Below are 26,070 nucleotides of genomic sequence, written 5' to 3'. Positions count from 1 at the left end.
TCTCTTCTTTTGGCCTGTCCCTTCGGCACTTCTCCTTTCAGTAAAGATATGGGGTTCAAAAAGAAACTAGTGGCTTTTTGAATAAAATACGAAACTAGTCAAGCATTTGTTCATTCAGTGAATTAATATTCATGAGGTGCCTTTTACAATATATGGCAGGTGCCGCTGTGCAAGGTGCTAGATATAATTGTAGCTACTTATTTTCATCGAGAATCTGCTCCATAATCCAGAATTTTATCTAAGCAAACTACGTAAACTACATGTTATGTGTACTTTGGGATCTGATTTCTAAATCATTGCTAGATAGCTCTTCTGAATAAGAGTGCTCTAGAAAGCAAAAGCTCCCTTTGCAATCCCTTCTCTAACCTTCCCCAGTTCCCACCTCTTATTGCACTAACTCACAAATACACACTCACGGGGGCGTGCACACACAAGCAGGAAATCCACATGGGCTTGGTGTCATAAACTGCATACCTCTTGCATAAATTCACAACCGACCATATTTACTTTTCTATCATCAATTATAACTTGTTTTTGTCTAAACTAAAAGCTTCAGCTTCCTTAGTTTATTATATCACCAGTGAGTACAATTAAGAGATAGGGCTTCCACGTCTCGTAGTGTCTTTTCCAGTTAATGAGGCGCATGGACTTATAGATTCATTCATGCAAACTTTTGTAACTCACATGCTTATGTGACCACAGCCAGATTTACAACTACACTAAAGATTCTCCCAGGACACCCTTTTTGTGTGTGTGTGAGACCACAGGAATTTCGATAGTTTTTCATGACAGGGCTGATGAATCTGATGGCTATGACCTATCTGAGTCCCACATTGATATTCAGTGTCTGCTCCTCTACGCTAATGTAGTGGAGCCGGGATCTATTCGCCAATGTCAATTTGTATTATAGGTGTGGTTACTGCATGGACAAGCTCTGTTAAAAAAGAGAAAGATTGCAAAGTTGGCTTCATCTCAAACGTCTGTGTCTGATTCACAGACATCTGTGTCTCCCTGAGAAATAACGTTTTCACAACCAGAGCTGTCCAACAGAGAAATAAGCCACTTCCTATGGGAGTCAACTCCCCCTAATGAGAAGCGGTCAGGCTGTGGGGAAGGCGTCCCAGCACTGGATGGGGAGGTGGAGGCTGCCTAAGGTTGGAGGATGCTACATTTATGATGGAGGTAGCCTTCGGTCACATATGCTTACTGTAAAATGACACCCAGTGTGGGTCTGCTGTCTCATAGTGAGCTGTTTGGAGAAGCAAGGCTTTGGTTGTGTTCCAAAGTAGGATCCAATCAATAGAAGACGTTTGTGTTGGCCCTTACAACAAGCGTCTAATAGAGGGAACCAACTCGAAGGCTCAGGTCATGTGGTCGAGCTACAGAGCAGAGAATGGTGGGTTGGCAGCCCAGAGCAAGTCCGAATGGTATATTTAGACCCTTTGGACGGAAAGATGCCCACACTGTCGGCTATCATTACTTAACCAACTGCTGAGCAGCTCTTGGCCCTCGGACTCGTCTCCACCCTTCTTGTGCCCCATATCAACTATGCGTACAGCACGTTGACCTGGAGGAAAGGGTCATTCTTTAGCTCTGCTGGCTGTTTTTCCTCTGGAGGAAATCAAGCTCAATGCTGAGCGTGAGGAGAACCCCAGGCTCTCTATGTAGGATTTTAAGAGCACAGGTCTGGGGCCCTGTTTAGAAAAGCAGGGAGCAAAGAAACGCAAATCCTCCTCTAAAAATACGCTTTTGCCCAGAACTGCTTCTAAGTTAGGGGAATTTCCTGCAGCCTAGGAGAGCCAGAGTGAGCGTTCTTCTCAAGTACAGTGATTTGGTGAAGTCCATGTGTGATGATACCACTGTAACCACAGAGGAATTTACCACAGGAAGTGTCCCAGCTGTTGCTTATTAGCATTAGAACAAATTACACAAAGCAAATTGTTAGCAGACATGTTTCCATAATATTTAACTGGTGGCAATAAATAAGAACGATTCTCTTTCAAGTAAATGCTAGATTTCCAAAAATCCAGCTTCCAATTGTCCATGAAGGAATCGTCTTCGATTAGGATAATGGTTGGAGGGAAGGGCACCCTGGAAGCTGAGGCTCCCAGCCCTCTTCCCGGGGCAGCACGGCCGGGAGTCCTGTGAAAGTAGCCACTGGGGTGACATCACAAGATGGGAACAGGACTCTTTGTACCTCTAGACGGCAGACCATCTGCTGGGCTCACCGCTGGGCTTCTCAGCACGGTCATCTCATGCCATGGGGAACTTGGCACGTGGCAAGACCACAGCAGAGCTGGGCAGCTACCTAGTTCTTGGAGTGAGTTTGTAACAAAAAATAAACCAAGACCACGGACAGGTGTTCATCCCTCTCCTTAACAAAATATTGCAGTTTTGAGAAATCATCTCCTCCTTCCCAATTGCCTGTCTTGTTATCTGAGGTTTAAGGAAAAAAACGTGAGTCCCATCTCCTCCTCCTCCTCCTCTTAAGCCATTGGAGAAGAGTTGAAAAAGCACCAGATCAGAGCGAATGTCACACAGCACTCACCTCCCACTCACACGTATGGAAACCTGGCTAGTTTCTTAGAAACCAGAGTATCTCCATCTTTCCAGACCTTCTGACAATGACTAACTTCAAGTCCCTGGTCACTTCTGGGCACTTCCAATCATCTTCAGAGCCATGACAAAATTCTCCTAAAACAATCTCAGAAAGTAATAAAAAACATACTTTTAATTTAAATAAAATAAGAAATCTTCCATGCAGCACATAAATACAAAAATAGGTTACTGTAGCTCAGAGGGTTGGGCCTGTTAGAAGAGGTGCTCTCTTATCGTCTTCCTAGGACAGTTATTTTTATCTTCCCTTCTTTACTGTTTCCTTCTCACGCAGTATTCCTTCCCAGTGTATTTTAATACCCTATTTGGTTTTCCTGAGGAGCTCCCCACTCCTTTCTCCTGCTGTAAAGGAAAATACGAGGCAGCCCTGCCGAAGAGAAATGATGGAAGCGCTGTATAGCTCTGGTGGGCACTAAACCAGCCCACTGGGCTCCCAGGCGAGGCCTGTCCCCTTAGTCACACGGAGTAGAGCCTGGGCTGGCTTGGTGAGTCCAGTTAGCACCTGACCTGGGCAGGCCCAGAACCCCAGCACTGTCCCCCAGCTGCCTCCAGGGCACACCCTGTTGGTGTTAGAGGGTATACTTGGCAGTAACAGCTTAGAGAGGGTTCTGCCTCAGGGCTACAAAGCTGGGAAGGCATTTGAAACGAAGCAAATGCAAAAGCTGATACACTCCCAGCCACTTTCAAAGGCTCTTCCCACTACAGTGTCAGGAAACACACACACACACACACACACACACACACAGAGAGAGATGAAATGCACTTCTTTTACCTGAAGTCTTCACAAAGGGAATAATGTGCCTCATAAAATATTTTAAATGCCTTAGGCAACAGAACTGTCTCTAGATTTTTTTTTAAACGTGTTTAACAGACAAGTGTAATTGGAAATGTTTGCGACATGAGCACACACACACACACTAATTTGAAATTATGCAAAACTATATCATTGTTTACCACAACCTGGAGCAAATCTACTGCCATGGAATAACAAGTAACACATCTGTACAAGTTCAAGGGCCCCCAAATAAGCTCCCATTCAGATGAGAATGACACACGTGGCATGACTCTGCCTAAGGTCCGTTTAGAGGAGATGGCCTGGTATGTTTTACATTTGCTGAGCTATTGAACTGCCTGGTTTGACAAGATTTTTGAAAGGGGTGAAAATTAATTTAATTGCAGTATTGCAACAATAATTTGGTCGGCTAACTGCATTTCAGTGCAAAAACAGGAAAGGAAGAATTTCCTCCTTAGGTTATTCTCTGACGTGACAGCATTCATTTCAAGAGTAATGAGATTTTTAAAAAGTCAAACCTTAAATATCATGGTTTCAGCAATCTGTCCTGCTTAAAGTTTAATGCAAAATGAGATAGCATCTCTGTGAGAGCAGTTCCACATGAACGTGGACCCAGTTTTCTCCTAGACTTGAGATGGGAAAATCTCTCTTCCCTGAAAACGACTCCGAGTATCTCCTTGACATTGTTTGCAGATGATTTTGATTTGGCGGCACCAATGTTGATGTGTTTGTACCGAGGGAGGCACTACTAAGAATGGTAGAAAGTTTTGAAAATCTCTATATGAGGTATATGTTGATGCAAGAGGCACCACAAGTTTCAGAGAATTGAGCAAAAATGGTGGAGTGAGGAACATAGGCTGTCGTGGGATTTTCTGGATCTCACTGTTTTCACACTGGCCGTTCTGAATATATACACTACCCATGGTTTTGTTTTTTGCTTTTTGCGGTACGCGGGTCTCTCACTGTTGTGGCCTCTCCCGTTGCGGAGCACAGGCTCTGGACGCGCAGGCTCAGCAGCCATGGCTCACGGGCCCAGCCGCTCTGCGGCATGTGGGATCCTCCCGGACCGGGGCACGAACCCGCGTCCCCTGCATCGGCAGGTGGACTCTCAACCACTGCGCCACCAGGGAAGCCCTACCCATGGTTTTTTGAGGGCAACTATCTAACTCCAGATCAGCAGTGAGCACTTCACGATTTACAAACTTTGAGGGACAGAGTCCATTTATTGTTTCAAAATCTTGAAGATGCTGTCCCAAGGCCTGATTCAGGGTAGTTCTGTCAGGTGCCGGGACCAAGACATTCAGCTCTCCCACAGCCTGATAACGCAAGCTCAGTTCCATGGGCAGTTTTAGGACACTCTGCTTTATCCCTTTTCTGTCACGCTTTAAGTCCGCCACCATTTGCGTGTCTAAAAAGGATTTTGCTCTGATGTGCTTTCTCAAATACCACTCATCAAGTGGGTCTAAGAGCATGGCTTGGAATGTTTCTTATGATCCTTGTCCAAGTTCTAACTGATTTATAGAGGATCAATACACAGATCTACCCAGGGCTGCCCTCAAGTTTGTACAGGTCTTGTCCTGCACAAGGTCACCTGGTGGAGGGGTGAGAAGGCTGCAATCCCACCCTGCTCCACTCACCGGCCAAGACGCCCGTCCAGGCTGCATCCCGAGGATGGTGTGCCTTTTCTGATTTGCATTTGGGCCAAGGGAGGCCCTGAGTGGCCCTTGATCTTCCCCCTCCCAGAGATCACAAAGTCTAGTATTCATCTCCTCCCTTACAGCACTACGGACGTTTTTTAAGGAAGAGGACACGCCCACGGCAAAGGCAAATTCATTTTGAAGATACGTTTCCTATTCAGTGAGAGAGGAAGGAAAAAAGAGACAGGGAGAGAGAGAAAGGAAAAGGATCAAAAGAAGAATGGAGACAAGGCTGCCCTTCTGCCTAGTAAATTGTGGATTCATTGTCCGTCCCTGGACACAGCTGCAAAAGGGTAGAAATCAATTTTTTTCTATTACTCCACGGTGAGAAAGGAAAACCTATTTGTAAATTGAATTAAACCCAATAATAGCATGTCTGTGTACATGCTATTATTATTAAAATTAGCCACACATACAACTATATAATCCCACGATGTAACTAGAAATCAACACTCTCCCATTTCAAAGCTTAGTAGAGACATCTTTCTTCTTTTTTAAAGAAACACCATGGCTAAATGTCACTAAGCTCTGCGGCATGCCAATACATCGACACCTCAGTAATGACGCTGGAAGGGAAGGAACTCCAAAGCCCCATCTGGGAAGAACGTGCTTCCAAATTCTTGACTTTGCTGCTGGTGCACCTCAGTCAGTCAGTAATGATTGGATATGAACTAGAACCTTCTAGAAGACGGTTTCTTCCCAAGTTGCAATCTGTGGTGCTGACTGTGGAATAAATTCCCTGTGTCTGTGTAGGCTAGGTCTTGTTCACAGAAACCCTAATCCATCCACTGGGTATTGAATATCAGGCTGCTGAAGTGAGGGTCCGGAAAATACATTAGCAGTCTGCCCTCTAGTGGGGCAACACAGTACTTCAGATAACTAGGAATAGAAAAGACTTTTTTTTTTCCTTCTCTTTCAGAGAGTGAAAGAATTCAAGTTTTCCAGATAGTGCAAGGTGAGGCATTTATCCTCAGAAGACAGCTTCCAGAGCTGAATTAAGCAAGGCTCACAATGATAGGGTCCCCAAGTCAGAGCTAAAGACAGGTAGTGCTGCGGTGGGCGTCCCCGCAGAGCCTGCAGGGACAAAGGTTCTTCTCACATCCTTGGACGTCTCCAGTGTCCTCCTTGGGTGATAGCATTCAGTTCTCCACATTCTCATTATAAAAACAGTACCCACCCTAAGAGCAACCAACCTACCAGAAATGTTAAAAATAACAGGCTTCTTTGTAATTTTTTGGCAAATCATTAACCTAGAAGAACCTTTCAAAAGGGCCATGTTGAATTTTTTAAAAGGTCAAGATGCACGAGTTTTATAAAAAGACCAAGTCTTTGTGGCTGTTCTTTTTCAGGAGAGAATCTTTGTGATGGTGGCAAATGTTGTTAAGGCAGAAGAGGATCTGGAGATCTGTTGTCTGGATTTTGCTTCTATCTTTTAAACACCTTCAGAACTTGGCTTGCTTCAGTTTATCGATATGGTAGCAGAGTTTCAGTGCAGGTCCCAGCTTTAGGCCCAAGTATTTCATGATCATGTCACTCTTCAGCAACAGGAGGGCATTGCCATCAATCTCCTGGTGGAACAGAATCAGAAAAAAGAAAACCCAGAAAGTGGTCAAAGTAATCAAATAGTGGCCACAGTTAGAGTATGGTCAGGGAGTAAAGTAAGGGAATATGGATTGACTTAGATGCATATTCTCTTAGTCCCAAGGCAAGACCTTAAGAAAATAAACGAAAGCCTACAAATACTATGTGCTCCTCTTCCCATAGTCTCCCTGGGGTCGTTTGATACACTGGATCTTTCATATTCCTGCTCTCTCCTGATTGAAGGAATCTAACATAGTCCCAGCCATACTCCCAATATCCCACATACGTTTATCTCTTCATCCAATCTAGGGCTAAACAAGAAAGAAGTGTTCAATGGACTGCATGTGCCCCCCCTCCCCCCTCCCCAAATTCATATGCTGAAATCCTAACCTCCAAGTGGTGGTATTTGGAGGAGAGACTTTGGGAAGTAATTAGGTCATGAGGGTGGAGCCCTCGTGAATGGGATTAGTGTCCTCATGCAATGGGAAGATGGCAGTCCGAAACCTGGAAGAAGGGTCTCACCAAAAGCAGACCTTGATGGCAACCTGATCTTGGACTGCCAGCATCCAGAACTGAGAAATAAATCGCTGTTGTTCATAAGCCAGCCAGTCTGTGGTACTTTGTTACAGCAGCCTGGACTGACTACGGCAAAGTATCATCCCATTAGACCCTGAAACTAGTAGTTACCTTTCCATTCCAGGTGCTGGTATAAGGCCCTGACTTCCATCCATCATCCTAATCTCTGGTTTCTTTTCGTGGGACACTCACCTGCCTTTCGCTGATTACCAAATTGCTAACAACACTCTATAAGGGATTTCAGGTGTTTTTTTGGCCCTGTCAATAATACTAGGTGGCATACAACTAAATAATGCACCTGCTTCATCTGAGGGTTTAGCACAAATAATTACTAAGGGAATGCCAATCCTCTGAGGTCCCGATATTGCTCCCATTTGTCTCTGAAAATGGTAACCCTCCAGACTGCATGTTGAACTGCAATGAAGACCCAGTGCAGCCAAAAGAATACATACATAAAATAAATAAGTTCAAAAAATAAATAAATAAAAATGTAAAAAAAAGAACACCTAATGCAGGTGGGAAGGTGGGAGGGACACTGTAAAGGTCATCTATGCTACATGTATAAGAACCCCGAGAGCATACCAGTAGGTACCACATTTTTCACTGCTGTAGCCAATCATTCCGCCTGTACTACCACACTGTATCACTCCCTAGTAAGGCTGGGTTTCCTCCTTCACCTATAGTGCTATTTTCAGATTACTAGAGACCAAGGGTAGAGATTCTGGGTGCTCAGGTGGGGAGAAGAGGCACAGTACAGGACTCATAGAGCAGCCCCTCTCATTCCTCTATCCAGCCAGCCACTCAGCCAGCACTGATGAAGCACCTACCCTGCGTCACTCAGAGCTCATCTGCGGGCCCTCCCCGGGGCCTCACTGCCGAATGTTCTCTCTTTCCCCCACTTCCTAGACTTCCACTGCCTCCTGTCATGCTGGAAGGAAGCCAGAGTCCTCCCACCCAGATCTGTCTAAACATAACCCCTCTGCGGTCCTTGCTACGTCCTAATCCCTGAAACCTGGGAATATGTTAGGTTACCTGGCAAAGGGGAATTAAGGCTGCAGATGGAATGAAGGCTCCTAATCAGCTGCCTTTAAAATAGGAAGCGTATCCTGGATTATTGGGGAGGGAGGAGACAGTGCAATCACAGGGCCCTTCGAAGTGGAGGAAGAAATCAGAAGAAAAAACCAAAGAGTTGGCAGTCTGGGAAGGACTCAGCTTGATGTTGTTGGCTCTGAGGATGAGGACAGCGAGGTAGGAGCCAAGAATGAGGGCGGATCTCAGTGCTGAAAAGGGAAGGAAATGAGTTCTCCCTAGAGCGTCCAGAAAGAATGTCAGCCCCACCGACACCTTGGTCTTAGCCCGGTGAGACCCCTGTCAGACTCCTGACCCACTGAACTGTAAGATAATAAACTTGTGTGGTTTTAAGCTACTACGTTTGTGGTGACAGGTTATAGCAACAGTCGATAACTGACATAGAAAGCTTGGCAGGTAAAGTACTAATTCTTACCTTTTTTAAAAAAATTACCATCTTTATATATTTTAGAATCTCCTAAATAATTATGCAAATATGTAGATGGCCTGCTAATCAAAGGCCATCTACGAGCTAGGCGCTGTGCTGAACACTTTATGTGCATTTTCTCATTTAATCCTCAAAGCAGCTTAGGAATAGGCACTGTCTGTTGGCATATTGTAGGTGGGCTATAAACGTTTGTTTATGCACAGACGGATGCACAGACAGACGGATGGATGGGCAGGAAAACAGGCACTCCTGATAAAGGCCAAAGTGAGGGAACGGATGGGACAAAGAAACTAGGTGGTTGTTCTGCTCTGAGAACCCTGTGGTTCCGTCTGGCCTCCCTTGAGTGGTGCCCCCGGGCACAGTGCACAGCCCCCCGCAGCCCCCTGACCGCCCCCAGGCCCACCACTGCGCGTACATGCTTCCGGAAGAGCTCCACGTGGGGCCCCAGAGCCTGCGGGTCTGCGTCTTTCACGAACCAGACCACATCCTCCACGGACCAGGTAGAGGGGTTCCTGCTCCTTGGCCGCCGGGTGTCCTGCCTGTCCGGAGAAGGGCTTGAGGCTGGAAGGTAGAGCACAGAGAGGGAGGCCATGAGACAGCAGGCCTCGGGCCTTGGCACCTACCTGGTGCCTCCTGTCCCCACCTGGCCCTCGAGTCCAAGGCGGTGGCCCGAGTGACCTCCTGCGACAGAGAAAGGCCAGAAGTGCCTGCTCTTGGCAGGAGCCTGGAGCACCGGAGGCCACTCCTAAGGGCAGCAGCCTCCCCCTCTACACAGAGGTTCTCCGCTCTCCCAGGGAATAGAGCGTTGGAAAACGGATCTCCTCCAGCAGGTTGAAATGCTGACCCATGTTAGAGTTTTAAAGACCCCTCCTGATCAGTCCTGTCTCAGTGGGCCCCGGGCCTGCTGTAACCAGGTTCCATGAAGCTCCAAATAGACCTCTGCAGTGCTGTGATGCCAAAACGACTTCAGGTCCTTTCCGCCTCCACTGGTGTCACCCTGAGACAAGAAGGACGCAGCGGAATGGAGGGGCATTTTGTGCTTGTCCTGGGTCTCAGAAGCCCTGTCTGTGAGAGGTCCATGCCCTGCTCTGCATGTGCAGAAAGAAGACTCACCGCCTACACTGAGCACCTCGCCAGCCCTCAGGTCTGTCAGAGCACGCACTCCAACCTCCCACTAGATGAGGGATTCCTTGACAACAGGAGCCTAATTCTGTGCCTGGTCCACAGCTGGTCCCTGGTCAGTGATTGTGGCATGAGTTGCATTGCTGCATAAATGCTTTTCCCACATGGCAGATTAAAAGGTGCAGGACATATGAAGGAGGAGAGAGTAGTGAATCAATATTTAGGCAATATTTAGGGGGTGACTTGTTTTGTATATCCCAAACGAATTCATCCTCTTTCCCTAGAACCAGCATCCTCTCCTATCTCTCATGTTTCTCAAACCTCAGTGATATCTCTACCTCCTGTCCCTTATTTGCTCCCCGCATTTAATTATTCTGAAGCTATTAGAAGGATGCCTATCACACTGGTCTCCTCTCTTCCATCCCTGCTGCCCCAATCCGGGAACTTCTTACCTGACCCTCTACAAAGGTTTTCTAGCAGATGTCCTCACCTCACGCTTTATTCCTTCTAGAGCAAAAACTGTCACGTCTTCACACTCTCCCTAGTGCCCCTTGTGGATGCCCCTCGCCCGTGCACCAAGTCCGTACTCTAGCACAAGATCAAGGGCTCTCTTTGGTCTCAAGAACATCTTTCCTGCCTGGATAGAGAGGAAGAGCTTTGGTGCCAGAGAAACCTAGGGACAAATCCTGGAGCTGCCCGTCGCTAGCTGTAAAATGGCAATGCTCTCCACCTGGAAGGGCAGCTGTGAGGATGCAAGTGGGATTGGGGCTGGCCTTATGGTTGACCTGCATCAGGTGGTCCACAGAGGGAAGGAGGCACCCTGCCTGCCTCCCTGCCCGCCTCCCTGCCCTTCTGCACACTCCCATCTGGGCATACTGGTTCTGACCGAAAGTTCCTCCAGCTTCCAGTCTCCACCTTAGCTAGTGCTTTTGCTTCTCTCTAGAAGGTGTTTACCTTCCCTCCTTTCCAAAGAAGCTCTACCAGCCATCAAAGCCCAGGTAGACCCCTTCACAGGCAGCATTTCCGTGTCCTGCCATCTGGATGTCATCTTCCTCTACCTTTAACTCCCAAATTTTTGTTTGCGCTTTTCTTAAAGATGCTTTCCACATCTGCCTTGTATTACCATTATGCATGTGCTTGCCTGGAACCTCCAGTTAGTTTTAATTTCTCGAGGATTATCTTTTGCATCTTCCCCCTATTCATCCACAGACATCTACTGAGTGTCTCTTGTGTACCAGGTCCTGGGCAAAGTGTTTGGTGAAAAATGGGATCCTCTCATTACAGAGTTTATAATCATTGACTCTCCACAGCTCCATGCAAATATATTTGTAATATGGGTTCAATGAATGTAAAATGACTCAATATACTTTGCAGAAACAGTATAAGTAACTTACACAAAAGCTTTGTGCGAGTAATCCTTAATCCTATTTTCAGGCTCTGAACAATGAAGCAGCTTCCCTACAGAATAAATCTAAGTTAGAAGTTGGGAAGCCTTCACTTCCATTTCCCTTCTTTAATCTCAGGGTGCAGTGGTTTTCTGCTGTCTCCTTTTTTCCTCCTCTTTTCAATGTACTTGGTAAGTGCACGGTTCTCCAGTAGTGCTGAGAAAAGTACAGCATCACATTTGAAGTCTGTCCTAAATACATAATAGTTTGGTTGAGAATTGGATTTACTTTGAGATTTTCCCTGCCTTTTCCTTGTTGGACCTGGAAGGGTCCCCTAAGGTGATTTGGCGCGGGCTGGGGTGGTGCATTTTGGCGGGAAACTGTTAATACACCCTGGGGCCATCTGAATGCCGACACATGCTTATTAGAGATGATTTCACTGCATTTAAAGACATCTGCACTCAACATGGGGAAGAGGAACCACGGAAATCGCATTTGCCTTTGGAGCCTGCCCCATCGGAGCGTCGGCGATAATCAGGGTGATAATAGATGCTCTGATTACAAAGGCGGGAAGTCTTCAGTGCCAAGAATGATTTTAGAGTGATCAGAGCGGAGGTCAAATCTAATTTCCTGTGTTTGACAGGAAGGAAAACCACCAGACCGACTCACAACACCATCCATGGGAGCCTAAGGTCCTTTGAGCAAAAGGCCAGGGAAATACTTTCCCCATGAGCCACAGCCATGGAGTTGAGCAAGGTGGTCTGGCTTGTCTTTATGGGGAAGCTCTCCAGGTGATGAATGTGGAGGGGAAGTGGCTCCGCTCCTGGCACCTGGTACTAGCTGTGGGCATTTTCACTTTTGCTCTCTGAGGTGCCTCACAGTCACACAAGACAGCAGCGGGAAGCTGTCACACCTCGGGACCTGCTCAGGATCCAAAGCACATGAATTAGCTCTAGGAGGAAGAGAGGGAACTTTCTAGCAGGTTGGAAGAGCCTTTGCAATGGCCTGTGCTCACACAAAGATAATAAACACACTAGCCCCTCCAGCTGCTGCGAAGGTGTCAGGAAGACAGATGGGTCTGGCCTGACACAGCCAGGCCAGGCAGATGTGACTGGACAGCAGTCAGACATGATAGAGGTGAAAATATCTTGCTCCTAAAGGAACAGAGCACGCAAAGCGCTTGCCAACCGCCTTTATGGGAGGTGGCATTCTCCAGCGCCGAGAACTTCGTACGTGGTCGGGTCTGTTCCCTGGGCGATGCGGGAGACGTGTGTATAGTAAGACCCAGCTGTGAATGGATGTAGAATGAAGGATGGTGGTGGCTGTTTCTAACGCTGAACTCACATCCACCAGGAATAGACTGACTGTGAATCTGTCTAAAGCAACCCCGGATATCTTCACAGCCCCGGTACTCGTGCTGCTGCCTGTGAGTCGCTCTCTGTCTCACACAGACCCACAAGCACATGCATAATTTCCTTTTGTTCATTCATAATTCAGAGGAAACTTTTTAGCTAACAATAGAGTCATGTGGAAGAATGGAAGGAACAATGAGCTGGGAGTTAGAAGCCCTTACCACCCACCCTCTGTGCAAGCGTCTCTGTGCTTCTTTGGTGTGAAATAAGGAGTTAGGAAGGATCTCCAAGGTCCCTTCACACCACAGGCTGTCCCGGGCAACACGAGAGAGCGCCTTTCTCACACATCTGAAGCCTCATCAGTGTGTCTGTGTGCAAAGCACAGTGAATGCAGAGCCAATGGCCAGGTTTTGAGCCCCTTCCTGGACCTGATCATTCTATTCTCTACGAGCCTCCGTTTCTTCAGCTTGTTTCTCAAAAGTATTGTAGGAGTCAAGTGACTATATGGCTTTGGGCTGGAGCCTGACAAGAAGCGTCTTGGAAGGAAGCCCATCAGTCTCCAAAAGGGGCCCCTCAGAATCATTTGTTAACATTTGTTAACGTTTGCCTCTCTGGAATTGGACGCTGTCAGCGAGCAGGGCCCACATCTGTCTTGCTCACAGCTCCATCCTTGGACCTCAGAAGAGGCCCTGGCATATTGTGCTCCATAGGTATCTTCTGGCCAGGACTGACCAACATCTCTTTGAGTCTTAGTTGCCTCACCTGTCAAACACCTACCATGTTGTGAGGATTAAATAGGATAATGTGAAGCATTAAACGGTAAGAATTAATCAAAAATAGTTGCTATTCTTATTATTATGTATCATTCCATAATGGCCAATAGATTTGTCTTCCTAAATTCTGTGGTCATCAGCTCACTTCCCTGTTCAGCCATGTCTGGTTTCCACAGAGTAAAGAAAGCTCAGTCTGCTTGACTTGAACCCCAAATTTCCCAGCATGATTTCCCTTGGCGTCCCTGCACAAACTCTTCTCTTTCCTTGGAATGAATAAGCCGTGCCGCACCTTCACTCATTCCCCGCCCCCCACATCGAGCGCTGTCCCCATTCTTCTTTCTCTTGCTGAATTGTTCTCTATCCGTCACCCAACACCATACCCTATGGAATCAAACTCCAACCCATGGAAAGCATATGAGTGGTAATAACAATGTCAGAGTCACTTCAATTCTGAAGCTTGGACATACTTGTGGTTGGGAATGCTACAGCATCTCCTGTTAATGCAAATGTCAGGAAGCTTTTGTTATCTAAAACCTCTTTTTAAAAAAAATTTTTATTTTTATTATTATTTTTTTTGCGGTACGCAGGCCTCTCACTGTTGTGGCCTCTCCCACTGCGGAGCACAGGCTCCGGACGCGCAGGCTCAGCGGCCATGGCTCACGGGCCCAGCTGCTCCGCGGCATGTGGGATCTTCCCGGACCGGGGCACGAACCCGCGTCCCCCGCATCGGCAGGCAGACTCTCAACCACTGCGCCACCAGGGAAGCCCTAAAACCTCTTTATAGCTCTTAGTGATTATATCTTGGATGAAAGACAGAGGAGAGCTCTCAGATTTTCACCTGAGTATCAGCAAAAAAACAGGGAAACGTGTCCTTTGAATACATCCCTTCAGAGTCCACTGACAGAGGCGATGGGCATGATGTAGCAAGACAGCAGGAGGAATTACAAACAGCGCTGCAAAAAATTTCCTTGCACATGTCTCTGAGGAAGTTTTTATAGGTTATGTTCCTAGAAGTATTATTGGGTCATAGGACATGAACATATTTAATGGAATATACACAGTAATTTGGGTAGCATTAGTACCATCATGATATTGGGTCAATTGATGGGTATAATTTAACTATTGATTTATTCATTTTTATGTCCTTTAATAATATTTTATAATTTTTTAAATAAAAGAGTTGCACATTTAAAAAAAAAAAAAGACAACAGGAGGCCAGGGTAGGTATTCACATGAGAGAGAGGACTGAGAAGTTTGTCACGTCATCGATACCTACTGTCCTGTGCAGCCTCATGCCACTTTCTGGCTTCTGCGGTTTTAAACCATTTTGATTAGCACCATGGAGGAGGACACAAAGGACATTTCTATGTCCCTTCCAGGTTTATGACTTAGGTCAAACCCCCTTAAAGAGATATGGTTTCTTAACACCAACTGCTTTCACTTGGGATGCAATTTCAGAGCAATACTGAGCACTTCTTTGGGTGGAGGGAAAACTTAACAGCCCTCCAGAGGGCCTGCAGCTGGCACCTGGACTGGCAGCTAGGTGACAAATGGGTAAGGAGGCCAGGGGTTTTCTCTCCTACTTTAAAATACTGCCACTCAATTCAGCATGGTTTATCTCCATGGTTTCCAAATGCGTTTAGCTGTGCAAACTTTGTTCAAACTACACAAATGTAGAACCCCACTCTTCTAATGTGAAGAGGCCCTGGTTAAAGAGGGCAGTGTTGGAGTACCATCTGCTCCCATCCCCTCTCTCCTATGCCCTAGAACCTCTGAGGGACCCCTTGAAGCCCATTTTGCATGGTTTGAAAATCCCTGGGATAATTTTGAAAGCCACCTTTGGAGTCAGTTGAAGTCAAATCCTGACTAAACACTTGACTGACTTGATCTTCAATTGCTGTATATGTAAACGGAATATAATAATACCTACAATAATAATATATACTTGCTATAATAATAAATTATAAGATATAACTTATAATAAGTCAGAAATATTGTGTGGAAAGTGTCTGGCCCACAGTAGGTGCTCAATAAATAGCTATTTAGGATATGCCTCAAACAGGCCCCTTTCCTGGGGCTGCAGAGGATTCAAATATGAGTGAGAGACCTCATGAAGCTGAGAGTCTCGCTCCTACTATGGGACAAAAGAGAGGAAGTACTAGAGATGAGGAGACAAAGTGCCACAGGAGGAAACAGGAGGGAAGGAACATTTCTAATCAGCAGTGATTGAAACTGCCAGTTGCCGACCCAATCTTTTTTCCACTTCTGCTTACATCTTCCTGGCCACGGTCAGTGGCTTGCTTGGAGTGGAAGGCAGCAGGCACTGGTGGGCTCCATTTCTCTGGTCTCACCCCAGATCCTGAGAGGCAGAAGTCCTGAGCTAGTGGGGCTCTCCTGGGGTGCATCTAGGGCTCTGACAGAGAGGGCTCTCTCAGAGCTTGTTCTGAGCAAGGGTCTGGGCTTCCCTTTGGCTAGATTACTCAGACAGTAGATGAGGACCTAATTCCAGGAGAACAAAGGGCTGAAGCAGAGATGAAAAGGAAGGACAGGGGGGCTGTTGGAGTTGGGATGGGAGTTCGTCCCAGGACTCTGTTGGGAGGAGGCAGAAAGAGAAAGGGGGAGGGAGCTAAATACCTGAGACCCCTTTGAAGGGTCCTGGATTCCCCTCATCTGGGCCACCAGATGGGCTGGGATGGGGCAGACAACTCTTCAGTGACAGATGGAGTGGTAGAAGTTCTCTCCATTCAAATCGTGCCTTCCGCTTACTACTTGAAATCCTACACTTAAGACATAGGGTCTAAGATTTCACCAACTTAAATAGGAGAGTAAATACCTCCTTTTTAAAGAATGGCAATACTCTTAGGTTTACGAGGCCATTCCATCAGCCTGGTGTCCTGTGATCACCACCTCATGCAGCTGGGAATTGCACTGAGGAGAAGAGGTTGAGAGAAGGAGATGTGTGACGGGCAGAGGGACCCCAGGATGAGGGCTTTGACAAGCAGGGGCAATGTGAGGGCACTGGGCTCCATGTGGGGAGTGGAATGGGGTAGAGAGAAAGAATGTTTCCTGAACGCCTACTATATGTCTGATATTACACTAACTCTGGGGATAAACCTAGGAAATAACTGCTGCCCCTCATTTACTTTATGATGCGGGTTTGTGCATTTACTTTATGATGCGGGTTTTGTTCCCTTCTCTTGTTCTTAGAAATCAGATGCAACAACGTCTCTCCCCTTTGGAAAATGGGCTCTGCCCACTCAAACCTGCCTGGCCGACGGCCCTGCATGACAATGTTGGGGAGCAGGGCCATCCATGTTTGGCAAGAGCCCCCATGGCTGAGGGAAGAGCGCCTTGCCCCTCAAAACTGCCTCCTCTCCTCGGCCCACAGAGGCGCATCTGTGACGGTGAGGCTCTTTGAGGGGAGTGTGTGGAGGATCTGGGATCATACGCGATAGCTCACCACTGTGGCTGTCAGGGCTACCAGTGGACGAGCCAAGGCTCAGAACAGAAATGCCAGAGAAGACAGCCAGCCCGCAGGAGGCACCAGAGGGGCAAGATGAAGACTCCCTGACTCCCGGGCCTCTGGTCTCCTTTCTTTAGGGTTCTCAGGTGTAGAGTTGATGGGCTGTGATCTGTCGAGGGGTGTGTTCACGCGATCTGTCATTGCTGATGTTTATTGAGCTCTTACTAACTCTTAGGCCTTGGACTAAATACACATGAATTTATTTAATCCTCTCAACAAACCTATGAAGTAGGTGCTATTATTATTATTCCAATTTCACAGGTGAGGAAACTGAGGCACAAAGAAGTTCAGACTTGCAAAAGGTCACACAGTCAGAAAATGGCAGATCCAGGATTCCAGCCCAGGCCATCGGGCTCCATAGTCCATGTGATTATCCACTATGCTCTATTCATACTCAAATACTGAATTGAAAATGATTTTTTTTAATAACATAAATCAAAATGGACATCAACCTACCCCTAGAATGACAGTACCTTCCTACACTGCATTCCAATAAGCTAACTTTAATGGGTGAGACAGAAGTAGCATCATAACCAGTATTGTGGGAGGCCCTTCCTAGTGGTCCAGTGGGTTAGACTGCGGGCTCCCAACACAGGGGGTCTGGGTTCGATCCCTGGTTGGGGAACTAGATCCCACATGCATGCCACAACTAAGAGTTCACATGCCACAACTAAGACCCGGTGCAGCCTAAATAAATAAATAAATGGAAAACCAAACCAAAACAAAAAAACTTACGGGACAAAAAAAATAAATAAATAACCAGCATTGTGGGAATTTTACTTAACTCTGGTCTGCCCACGTGTTTGTACCCTGCAAGAGTCAACCACTGTGCAAGAGAAAAGTCTTTAGCAACTTCTGGTTCTTCTTCTTCCGGGCACAGAGCTACTCTACACCTCTCAGATTCCCCCAGAGTTAAGTGTGGTAAAATGGCCAGCTCTTGCCAATGAAACGTGAGTAGAAGAGACGGGCATCACTTCCAGGCTCTAGGGAAACATGTTCATCTTCCTCGTTTGTTCCTTCTGTTTCTACCACTAGATGCGTGGGGCATGGGGGCCATAGGGGACAGGAAAGTCATGAAATGGACAGATCCTGGGTCCCTGCGTTGGGATACACACACCAAGTAGGAACACCCACTTTGGACTCCTGGATAAAAAACTTCTATTGTATTTGAGCCACTGTACATTTTGGATTCTACTTATTCCTACAGCCTAACTTACTCTAATACACCATTTTCTTAGCTTATGGTCAAAGGTTGAAGTCAGCTGCCCTCAAGAACAACAAAAATCCATGAAGGGATTTGTGGAAACTTCTAATTTCCCAGTGTTGCCGTGTTCAAACCGCTACAGTCCCCCGGCCTCCCTACATTTGGTGGTCCCAGGGCAAGGGCAGAGGAGGTTAGGTCATGGGGAAGGCAGTGCACGCATTACATTACCACATCTGTTTCCTTCAAGAGAGGTCCCGTTTCTCTTGGGGCTGGAGCCAGGGGGCCTCAGCCCAGGTGCTGAGGGGCCTCCAGAGGACATGGGGCTGGTATGGGGACCACCGACTGTGGTGGCTGAGCCTCCCCCAAGGTGGCCGTCTCCAGAGTTCTGCCTCTTGCAGTACAACGAAGAGGAGGTGGGTAGGGATCCCCTGTGGCTAAAGGCGGAGGAGGAGTCCACGCTGTAGCGGCTCATGCTCGCAGGGTTCACCAGGCACTCCTCAGTGGTGACTGTTTTTGCTAAGCAAGAAGGCAGAGCAGAGAAGCAGAGATCAGAGAGCAGTTCAAGAAGACACCTGGTGCTGGGTCTTGGAAAACCTTTCCCCAGCAGCACAGGTGCCGCTATCTGTGGGGATGGCAGATGAGAAGGAATGGATACCACGGCATAATCCCAAATAGTTCACCTCTCAGCAGATTGACACCTCACCAACGAAGCATATTTTAGTAGGGATTGGGACATATGACCCTCCATGTTCTGAGGAAAATGTGATTATCTTGGTTATTGATGACTTGTAAATAAAATTCAAACAAAGGTCTTTCTCCCTCCATGGCTCTGCTCCTCCAAGAGTTTCTGCCAGCTTGGCAGAATCTCCCTGCTCCGTCTTTTCTTGCCCATCACCACTGCCTCCTGCACCTGGCCCATGATTCCTGGGAGAGATCAAGCCAGAGTCACAGTGTCCCAGAGTTAGGAGTAACAACTTTGGCCTGGGTTTTTTTTTTTTTTTTTTAACATCTTTATTGGAGTATAGTTGCTTTACAATGGTGTGTTACTTTCTGCTTTATAACAAAGTGAATCAGCTATATGTATACATATATCCCCATATCCCCTCCCTCTTGCGTCTCCCTCCCACCTTCCCTATCCCACCCCTCTAGGTGGTCACAAAGCACTGAGTTGATGTCCCCGTGTGATGCAGCTGCTTCCCGAAGCTATCTGTTTTACATTTAGTTGTGTGTACATGTCAATGCTACTCTCTCACTTCGTCCCAGCTTACCCTTCCCCCTCCCCTTGTCCTCATGTCCATTATCTATGTCTGCATCTTTATTCCTGTCCTAACTCTAGGTTCATCAGAACCTTTTTTTTTTTAGATTCCCTTTATATGTGTTAGCATCCAGTATTTGTTTTTCTCTTTCTGACTTACTTCACTCTGTATGACAGACTCTAGGTCCATCCACCTCACTACAAATAACTCAATTTCATTTCTTTTTATGGCTGAGTAATATTCCATTGTATATATGTGCCACATCTTCTTTATCCATTCATCTGTCGATGGACACTTAGGTTGCTTCAATGTCCTGGGTATTGTAAATAGTGCTGCAATGAACATTGTGGTACATGACTCTTTTTGAATTATGGTTTTCTCAGGGGATATGCCCAGTAGTGGGATTGCTGGGTCATATGGTAGTTCTATGTTTAGTTTTTTAAGGAACCTCCATACTGTTCTCCATAGTGGCTCTATCAATTTACATTCCCACCGACAGTGCAAGAGGGTTCCCTTTTCTCCACACCCTCGCCAGCATTTATCGTTTGTAGATTTTTTGATGATTGGCCTGGGCTCTGACACAGGTGTGATGGTGCTTCCTCCCCACACTTTTAGTTCCAGTACACACAAGGGCACTAACCTTCCACCAAAGCTAACAAACTAGGGACACAAATGCTGATCTGGATGGCCCCATGGTCTTCCCCAAACCCTGCAGATGAGAGAGAAAGAACCAATCTAAAGTGCAGGGGGAGTAGAGGACCTGGAGGCTCTGCCAACCTCATCATCAGCTCCCCCACCCAAGTAGATCAGGACTTTCTACACTTTTGAAGCTCATTCTTGCAGCCTGTTGAACTCTGCGAGCTATACCTGTGGCCAAATGGTGTGGGGTGTTTTGCTTTGTTTTGTTTTGAAGAACAAAGTCCAGAGGAATTATAGGGATAGAAAGAGGAAGAAAAATATTCTAGTAATTCCTTTTCTTCAGTCCCTCCCACCCCAGACAAGACCATATCTGTCTAGCCCCATTAACAATCATCTATATACTACACATGATCAAAACAGATACAGACATTCCCCAAAGGCATTAGAATAACAAAAACCAAGGGATCCTCCAATGTTGGCAATGAGTAAACACATTTGGGCCACAAGATCCAGATGTCTTCTTCATGTATGGATTCCTCGCACAACATAGATATTGAAAGATTAAGAATAGATTTTATTAGGGGAACTAGCAGGTCTTCTCATAGATGGGGATGCATATGGAGCTTGCCTGGAAATAAAAACCATTGCATATGGAATGCAGCTAAAGCAGTGCCTAGAGAAAATTTGTAACTGTAAATACTTATATTTAAAAAGAAGAACATTCTCAAATTAATAACCTAATCTTCCTCATTAAGATACTGGGAGGAAAAGGGCAAACTAAACTTAAAGCAAGCAGAAGGAAGAAAATAATAAAGATTAGAGTGAAAATTAAAGAGAATAGAAAAATAGAGAAAAATCAAAGAAACCAAAAGCTGGCTCTTCGAAAAGATCAACAAAATTGGCAAACTTTTAGCTAGATTGGCTGAGAAAAAAAGAGAGAAGACTCAAATTGCTAGAATCAGAAATGAAAGAGATGACATTAAAACCAATCTCACAGAAATAAAATGGATTATTAAGAAATATTACAAACAATTCTATGCCAATCAGTTAGGTAACTTAGAAGAAATGGACAAACTATCAAAACTGACAAAAAGAAATAGACAATCTGAATAGACCTATAACAATTAAAGAGATTAAATTAGTCATCAAAAAACAAAGAAATCCCAGGCTCGGATGGCTTCATAGGTGAATTCTACCAAGTATTTAAAGAAAAATTAAAACCAATTCTTCACAAATTCTTCCAAAAAGTAAAAAAAAGAGTGCTATGGACTGAATTGTGTCCCCCTCAAATGTTCATATGTTGAAGCCCTAGCCCCCATTGCAACTATATTTGGAGAGAGGGTCCATAAGGAGGAAATAGAGGTTAAGTAAGGTCTTAAGGGTAAGACCTCAACCTGATAGGACTGGTTAAAAAGAAAGTACTGACAAGAAAAGGAAGAGACATGAGAGAGCTCTCTCCCTCTTCACACACATGTACAGAGATGAGGCAATGTGAAGACACAGAAAGTGGCTGTCCACTAGCCAGGAAGAGAAGTATCACCAGAAACTAACCCTGATGACACCTTGATCTCAGACTTTTAGCCTCTAGAATTGTGAGAAAATAAATTCTGTTGTTAAAGCTACCTAGTATGTGGTATTCTGTTATGGCAGCCAGGCAGACTAATATAAGGAGGGAATACTTCCCAACTCATTCTATGAGAACACTAATACCCTGATACCAAAACTAGACAAAGTCATCACAAGAGAACTACAGATCAATGTCTCATTAATAAGAATGCAAAAATTCTCAACAATATACTAGCAAAACAAATCCTTAACATACAAAATGACTTATACATCATGATCAAGTAGGATTTGTTTCAGGAATGCAGGGTTGCTTTAACATCTGAAAATCAATTAATGTAATATGTGATATCGATACAATAAAAAACAAAGATCATGTGATTATCTCAATAGATGCAGAAAAAGCGTTTGAAAAAATCCAACATTGTTTCATGAGAAAAACACTCAACACACTAGGAATAGAAGGGAACTTCCTCAGGCTGAAAAAGGGCATCCATAAAAAAACCTACACTTAACATCGTAGTTAATGGTGAAAGACCGGATGCTCTTCTTCCTAAGATCAGGAACAACACAAAGATGTCTCTATTCTTGCTACTTCTATTCCACATTGTATTGGAGGTTCCAGCCAGGGCAAGTAGGTAAGCATCTAATTTGGGAAGGAAGAAGTAAAACTATCTCTTGTATGTAAAAAATTCGAAGGAATCCAATAACACACTTTTATTAATTGGAATTAATAAATGAATTCAGTAAAGTTACAGGATACAAAATTAATATGCAAATATCAATTGTACTTTTATACATTTGCATTAAACAATATGAAAATGAAATTGGGGAAGAATTCAATTTATAATAGTATTAAAAAGAATAAAATACTGAGGAATAAATTTAACAAAAGCAGTGTAAAACTTATGCTCTAAAAACTACAAAACATTATTGAAAGAAATTAAAGAAGATCTAAATACTTAATTGGAAAAAATTCCATGTTTATGAATCAGAGGACTTAATATTATTAAGATTATTACCATCTTACACCCTAAATTCATCTATGGATTGAATGCAATTCTTGTCAGAATCTCAGCTGACTTCTTTGTAGAAATTGACAAGCTGATTCTAAAAGTCATATGGATTTTCAAGGAACCATAAATAGCCAAAACAATCATGGAAAAAGAAGAATAAAGTAGAGTAGTCACACTTCCCAATTTCAAAATTTACTACAAAGCAATGGTAACAAAGACAGTGTGGTACTGACTTAAGGAGAGACATATAGAACAATGGAATAGAGTTGAGAGTCCAGAAATAAACCTATGTGTCATGTTCAACTGATTTTCAATGAAGGTGCCAAGATCATTCAATAGGAAAAGAATAGTCTTTTCAACAACTGATGCTTGGACAACTGGATATCTGCATGCAAAACAATGAAGTTGGACCCTTACTTCATACCATACACAAAAATTAACTTGAAATGGATCAAAGACCTAAATGTAAGAGCAAAAATTTATAAAACTCTTAGAAGGAAATATAGGGGTAAATCTTTACGACCTTGGGTTTGACAAGGTATTATTAGATTTGACATCAAAGGCATGAGCAACAAAAGAAAAAATAGACATATTGAATTTATCAAAATTTAAAACTTTTGCATTTTGAAAGACACTATCAAGAAAGTGAAAAGAAAACCCACAGAATGTGAGAAATTACTTGCAAATCATACCTCTGATAAAGAATTCATATCCAGAGTATATTAAAAAAAACTCTTACAACTCAACAATCAAAAGACAAATAACCCAATTTTAAAATGGGCTTGAATGGACATTTTCCCAAAGAAGATAGACAGATAGCCAATAAGCACATGAAAACTTGTTCTAAATCATTAGTCATTGGGGAATGCAAATCAAAACCACAATGAGGAACCACTTCACACTCACTAGGATGGTTATAATCAAAAAGTCAGATGATAGCAAGTGTTGGTGATACTGTAGAGAAATTGGAACCCTCACACACTGCTGGTGGGAATGTAAAATGATGCAGCCTCTTTGGAAAACAGTCTGGCTCTTCCTCAAATGGTTAAAAATAAATTCACCATACAACCCAGCAATTCTACTCCTAGGTGTGTGTGTATGTATGTGTGTGTATGGATATATATATATGTATATATATGTATGTATATATATATATATATATATATATATATATATATATATTCCCAAGAGAAATGAAATTTCCACATAAAAATTTATATATGAATGTTTACAGAAACACTATTCATAATAGCCAAAATGTGGAAATAACTCAAAAAACTGTCAACTGATGAATATATAAACAAAACATGGCATATGCATACAATGGAATAATTTCAGGCATAAAAAGGAATGAAGTACTGATCCGTGCTACAGTGTGAATGAGCCTTGAAATGTTATGCTAAGTAAAGAAACTGAGCCACAAAAGACCACATATCAAATGATTCCATTTGTATGAAATGTCCAGGATAGGCAAATCTATAGAGATAAAAGTAAATTAGTGGTTGCTTAGGATTTGGAGGTTGGGGGAATCGGGGTTGACTGGGGTGATAGTTGCACATATATTAAAAACCATTGAATAATACACTTTAAATGGGTGAATTGTATGATGTATGAATTATATCTCCATAAAGCTGCTTTTAAAAACTCATTGTGGAGGCCCAGTGTTTGGCTGTAAACACATTTTTGAGAGTGTTGTACAGTCAAATCCAACACTGCTTTGGCCACTTGGACACAGGAAAACTGAGCAGCAAAGGGTAGGCATGCATGCTCTGTGCCTCATGCTTTGTGGCTAATGCAGTGCTGAACGATGTCTTCAGGAACCTGGAACTCTGCACCTTCCCCTAGATGGCCTCTATTGCATCTTCCCTCCTGGTCAGAAGACATCAGCAGGAAGGACCTGGCTATGGAGCTAGATACTAGGCTGCTTCTTGAATGGAGTGAGGAAGAGGAAGACTAACATTTTTTGAGCACCTACTATGGGCCAGCACATTCCAAGCAAGTGAGCAGGAAGCCTGCCATTATATTCCCTTCATTGAAAAGTTTCCATAGTCTGGGATACTAATCCTTTTTGTGTCCCCAGTGTCTGGCATGGTGCTTGGCATTCAGAAGGCTCTCAATAAACATTAAGTAGACATTTGGGCAGTGAGGCTGCTGTTACACAGAAGACGTGTTAAAATTCAGATTATAAAGAACTAAATATAAATTCTTCATGTAGATGCACGGTAAACAATGAAAAAAATCTAAAACATTTATTCTGTTTATTAAATATATTAAATCTAAATTAAATATGCCTATGGAAGTCTGATAGTCTAAGGTAGGGAATGCAGATATTCACCAATCTGCACTACAGCTGGAAAATAGAGATGCAGATGGAACATTGTTCCCCTATGACAACATGTGGAAATGGGGAACAAGGGAATATGGACCTTATTGGTTTAAAAACTACAGACAACCATGGGTGAGATCAAAGGTAATAAAAGCCAGCTTCTGGGCTATGATCCAAATGAATTCATCAGAAAGTAAAACCGACTTGAGAGAGCGTCAAGCAATAGCCCTCTACCCAGCAAAGGATGTGACAGTGATTCCAAAGGCGGCCAGGTGGACAGCCATGGAAACAGATCACTAAGCCCCAGCCGCGGTCCTGCACAGCCTGTAGCTCCCAGGAAGCCTGGGAGTGATTAGCACGTTCAGGTGCACACATCAGGGTGCCATTCAGAATTGACAGATGCATCTGCTCAAACCCGATTAACGCAGCCTTTTCCTCACCTTTATAAATAGGGGTGCTGACACTTACATCATACCTGAGAGTAAAAATGGCTGATACAATGAAGGCCATCATTATTCAACCCCAGGACTGAAAAGGACCTTCACAGAGCACCCGGCTCAGCATTTCCCCGAGTGTTAAAATGTGCTGCGCTGGCCCACCAGGGGATGATTCTCGGCGGCACTTAGGTGTATTAGTTTCCTAAGGCTGCAGAAATTCCCACAGATTTGGTGACTTAAAACAACAGAAATATATTCTCTCCCACTTCTGGAGGCTACAGTTCTGAAATCAAGGTGTCGTCAGGGCCATGCTCTCTGCAGGCTCTAGAAGATCCTTTTTTGCCTCTACCTGCTTCTGGTGATAGTCAATGATCCGTGGTGTTCCTTGGCTGCAGACACACCACTCCAATTTCTGCCTCTGTGGTCACATGGCGTTCTCCCTTTTTGTCTGTGTCTGGGTCCAAATTTCCCTCTTATAAGGACATCAGTCGTTGGATTAGCGCCCGTAATCCAGTGTGACCTCAACTTGATTACCTCTGCATAGACCCTATTTCCAAAGAAGGTCCCTTTCACAGGTATCTGCAGTTAGGACTTGAACATGTATCTTTTTGGAGGACACAAAAACAGGTGAACGTTATTTTATTACAGTCATATATTTTAGTGCACAGCAATAAAATATAGTTAGCTCATCAAAC

The 26,070-nt window shown here is 44.5% G+C and overlaps 1 protein-coding gene across 3 annotated transcripts in view; it reads right to left on the bottom strand.

The window, feature by feature from the left end:
- Nucleotides 1-2,742: 2,742 nt before the first annotated feature.
- SCML4 (Scm polycomb group protein like 4) overlaps nucleotides 2,743-26,070 on the bottom strand; it is a 42,671-nt gene continuing 19,343 nt past the window's right edge. The window contains exons 2-5 of one of the 3 annotated variants that reach the window (XM_060030143.1): nucleotides 25,725-25,979; nucleotides 18,367-18,654; nucleotides 9,195-9,340; nucleotides 2,746-6,674 (exon numbers count right to left, since the gene is read on the bottom strand). In XM_060030143.1, the coding sequence (XP_059886126.1) occupies nucleotides 6,549-6,674; nucleotides 9,195-9,340; nucleotides 18,367-18,610 (516 nt within the window). In that variant the 5' untranslated portion in view covers nucleotides 18,611-18,654; nucleotides 25,725-25,979 and the 3' untranslated portion in view covers nucleotides 2,746-6,548. Of the gene's footprint in view, nucleotides 6,675-9,194; nucleotides 9,341-18,366; nucleotides 18,655-25,724; nucleotides 25,980-26,070 lie in introns of all 3 variants that reach the window. The other 2 variants (XM_060030141.1, XM_060030142.1) reach the window with 2 other exon arrangements.

Source organism: Delphinus delphis, chromosome 14 (genome assembly GCF_949987515.2).
Source record: "Delphinus delphis chromosome 14, mDelDel1.2, whole genome shotgun sequence".
NCBI lineage: Eukaryota > Metazoa > Chordata > Mammalia > Artiodactyla > Delphinidae > Delphinus > Delphinus delphis.
The sequence above is the reverse complement of the archived record's forward strand: the minus strand, read 5'-3'. Positions and strand labels throughout refer to the sequence as shown.